We start from the raw sequence: 3944 nt of genomic DNA, 5'->3' as shown, positions 1-3944 counted from the left end.
TGTGTAGGCCCAGCATTCTGTTAGGGAACCATGACCTTACACCTAATTGTGCAAGGGTGGTTGCACGTAGGAGAATTAGAGAACATCCTAAGATCCTAAGAGTTTAGTGTGAGTTGCATCAGTTAGGGAAAGAAAGCCTCAGTGTGAAGCTTTAAATTGGGCCTTGAATAGCAGATGGTGATGAGGGTGCTCCAGGAAAGGCAGTGGGTGGAGTGAGGACTGGAGACAGTGAGTGTGGAATTGTGAGAAGACTGGCCTGTGTGGAGTGTGTGTGCTGCAGGCCACCTGGCCCATCGAGGCTCCCACCGTTTGGCTTTTGCTGTTGCACACTTAGGGTGCAGTTCAGCAGTTTCCCTCTGTCCTGTATTTCCTGCAGATTAGCTGCTGGACCCAATAGCACGATGAGGTTCAGGTTCAATCCCTTTGGCAAAACTATAGGTGGTTGTGTGTTCTTTTATCACATCAAAGTTTTGTGTAAGGGTGTGGGGTTTTACCCTACTTAACAAGCTAATAACTAGCCTGTTACTGTTTCATATTCCAACTTTGTAGAGCTCCCTCTTCTGGTATTTCAAGTAGTGTTAAAAAATATAATGGCTTGCTTTCTGAAAGCTCCTGGCCTGTCCTCCATCCCTCCACTTTAATTTGGACTCTCTTTTCTTCATTTTTGTTAGCCCTCTCTTGCTCAATTTGGATTCGTCTCCCAGCAGTTCCTCAGTGTGGGGGCCCTGTCTTGGGAAGGAGCCTCCGTTAGTTCTAAGTTTATGGGGCTAGATTGCTCCAGCTCCTTTCGGCCTCACTGGGGACCCCTTGCAGCGGACAGAACCCCTCCATTTTCAATTGCTATTCTCCAATTGGCCCACACTGTTTTTCATTTAGCACTTGGTTGTCTTGGGGTTTTGTTCTCTGGTCCATCAGCTGCCCTTTTGCTTCCCTCTAAGTTGATCTGCACAGTTGCTCACAGCACTTGGCACTCATGTCTTGTGGCTGTTGATGTTGTTTCTCCATCTGTTTGTATATGGGGGGGTTATAAGGATGCTTTATCTTCTAGTTTTGTTTTAAATGTTATCCATGGGCTTTTTGTGTTGCTGTCTAGTTACTTTGTTTTTAGGTGGGGATTCAAAAATATCAAAAGGCTGTGTTGCCACTGCTATAGCCATTTCCCCAGAATCCCCATCATAGGTTCCTGAGTAGAAAGGTTACATAATCATGAGTAGAATGATAGGTCTCAGCTAACATTTTACATGGCACAGGTACAGTGTGGTCATTATACTACATTTGATCTTTAACATTCTCTTTAAATTCAGAAGTGTTATTGGCTATACTGCCCACTTAGCAGATTCCCGTGGAAATCATAGCTTCTTATCATTACTCTTTTCAGGTTCACTAAGAATCTTTCCCCAGACAAAATAAATCTGAGCACCCTGAAAGGGGAAGGTCAGCTGACCAACCTGGAGCTGGATGAAGAGGTTCTGCAGAATGTGCTGGAGCTGCCCACCTGGTTAGCCATCACTCGGGTCTATTGCAACAGGGCCTCCATCCGGGTAAGAACCGGGTCAGGGTGCCGTTGCTCTTTGGCCAGCAGGCCTGCCTTCCACAGCCCTGAGTCTTTGCTGTTCTCTTTCAGATCCAGTGGACAAAGTTGAAGACACACCCAATTTGCTTGGTAATGGCCTTTCTTGATTGCAAGTAATCAAATGGTGATGGCTGGGGTAGGGTTTTAAAAGATCAGAAAGAAGATGGGGAGGAGTCCTGATAGGCTGTCCCTTTTGGAGTAGTGGGAGCTGCTCTCTCAGGCAGAATGACTGTTGTCTGGACTTATTCTGGAACTGCTGGGCAGTACAGGAATGAGTGCAGACGCAGAAGTCACAGGGGTCCTGAGTTGGTTTTGTTTTGTTTTTTATAAGAAGTTTTGCTGCCCAGACCTACCTTTAGATTTCCGTGTTTTCCCTTGAAATCCTGAAAGCAGAAAAATGAGAAGTTTAGTTCATGTTGACGACTGGGTAATTATCAGATGAAAGTCCTTCAGGAACTGATTGTTTCATATCTTTATCCCAAATCTGTAATCCCCAGGAACAGTAATATCTCTGTAACTTGGGTTTATGTTTGAATTTTCTGCTGTGAGCTAATCCCATGCTTCTCATGGAGTTCTGCCACTAATGGAAATGGAAGGGGAGAGGTGAGACCAGTCCTTGCATTTCAGTTTGTTCGTTTGTTCATTCAACAAAGGACTTTATTACTCATGGCCCAGCAAATAGCATAAGTGTATGTTAGTATTAGTTCTCTTTGCCTGCCCCCCAAGTTCCATGGGAGTGACACGAATGGGCCCAGATAGATAGATGCCTGCACATGTGTTATAGGAACATGTGTGTCCACTGTGAGCCTGGCACTCAGCTAGGCAATGGAAGCACAGAGATGAAGAAGGCACAGCCGTGCTATGTGAACTTTTTGTGCCGATGCTTAGCTCCCCATGGCTTTTATTTCAGTGTCTAGATAAGGTTGAGGTGGAGATGAAGACATGCGAGGAGCCTCGGCCCCCCAACGGACAGTCTCCCATCGCCCTCGCTGCAGGACAGAGGTGAGTTGGAAACATTAATTGGTCTAGCTTACTCTTTAGTTAAAAAATAATAACTTTTTATTATGGAAAATTTCAAACACACACTAAAGTAGAGAGAATGGTGTAATGAACCATCATGCTCCTAAGATCTAACTTCAGTAATTATCGACATATTTCCGTTTTTTTCACCTTTCTCATGTCATTTTGTGTGGTGTGTGTGTGTGTCTGTGTCTGTGCTGCAGTACTTGAAAGCAAATCCCAGACACTACATAATTTCACCTGTAAATACTTTATCATGTATCTTTAACAGATAAGGACTGGGAAGAAAGGAAAAAACAAACCTGCAATATTATTATCATCACAATTAATAGAATTAACAGGAATTCCTTAATATCTAATACGTATTTCATATTCTATTTTCCTGAATTGTGTCTAAAATATTTTTTATAATACAGTGTGGATCAAAAGAGCCGTATACATTATATTTGGGTAATAAGAGTTTTAAAGCTTTTTAATTCTAAACAGTATCCTCCCCATACACTTTTTAATATACCATTTATTCTTTGTGCAAACTGGATTGTTTTTTCTAAAGAATTCCTTGCATTTTATATTTTTGGTTGATTGTGTCCTCATGGTGTCATTTAAAATGTTTCTCATTTAATCTGGTAGTTAGATTTAAAAGTTTGATTTGATTCAATTTTTTGGTTTTTTTTTGGTAAGAATATTTCAGAAATGGTACTGTGTATTTCCTATTGTAACATATCTGAAGGTACATAATGTCCCTTTGGTTAAGATTAATTAATGGATTCTAATGTTGTTGGCCTGATTTTTCCATTATGATAAGATCCTCAGCTACCTTTCACCTTATGACTTAAGGACCATTGATGATAGCTGTCTTATTTCATTGTGGGGTGCAAAATAGGGATATCATAATTATTTTCTTCCCAGTGCATTTATTTGTTGTGATTTTCTATAAAGGATATTCTTTCACCAACTGATTACCCTGAAATATAGTTTGTACAGAAATGGCAGCATAAATGCTGGATTCTTTACCCAAATTTAAGAATCATGTACACCTAAAACTAATACAATGTTATATGTAAATTATATCTCAGTAGAAAAAGAACTATGAGTTCACACCCAAATAACCTCCAAAGAGATTTTTTTGCGGGGAGGAAGAAGGAGGCTCATCATTTTGAATCCATGGATTTTTTTTTTTTACAGCTTTGTTACAGTATAATGGACATAAAATAGACTGCACATATATAAACTATACAATTTGATAAGTTTTGGCATATGCATATAACCATGAAACCATAAACATAATCAATATAATGAACATATCCATCACCCCCACACATATTGTTCTCCTTTGTATCCCCTCCCTTCC

At 40.7% G+C, this 3944-nt stretch overlaps 1 protein-coding gene across 4 annotated transcripts in view; it reads left to right on the top strand.

The window, feature by feature from the left end:
• The window catches only part of BLTP3A (bridge-like lipid transfer protein family member 3A), a 57492-nt gene that overhangs the window by 22618 nt on the left and 30930 nt on the right, over positions 1–3944 (top strand). For all 4 annotated transcript variants that reach the window (XM_019660929.1, XM_019660928.1, XM_019660930.1 and 1 more), the window contains 3 exons: positions 1379–1541; positions 1625–1663; positions 2484–2575. In XM_019660929.1, coding sequence (XP_019516474.1) covers positions 1379–1541; positions 1625–1663; positions 2484–2575 — 294 coding nt within the window. The remainder of the gene's footprint in view (positions 1–1378; positions 1542–1624; positions 1664–2483; positions 2576–3944) is intronic.

This window comes from Hipposideros armiger, unplaced genomic scaffold, assembly GCF_001890085.2.
Source record: "Hipposideros armiger isolate ML-2016 unplaced genomic scaffold, ASM189008v1 scaffold_331, whole genome shotgun sequence".
Lineage (NCBI taxonomy): Eukaryota > Metazoa > Chordata > Mammalia > Chiroptera > Hipposideridae > Hipposideros > Hipposideros armiger.
Note: the sequence above shows the minus strand (reverse complement) of the source record. Positions and strands in the feature narration are given on the sequence as shown.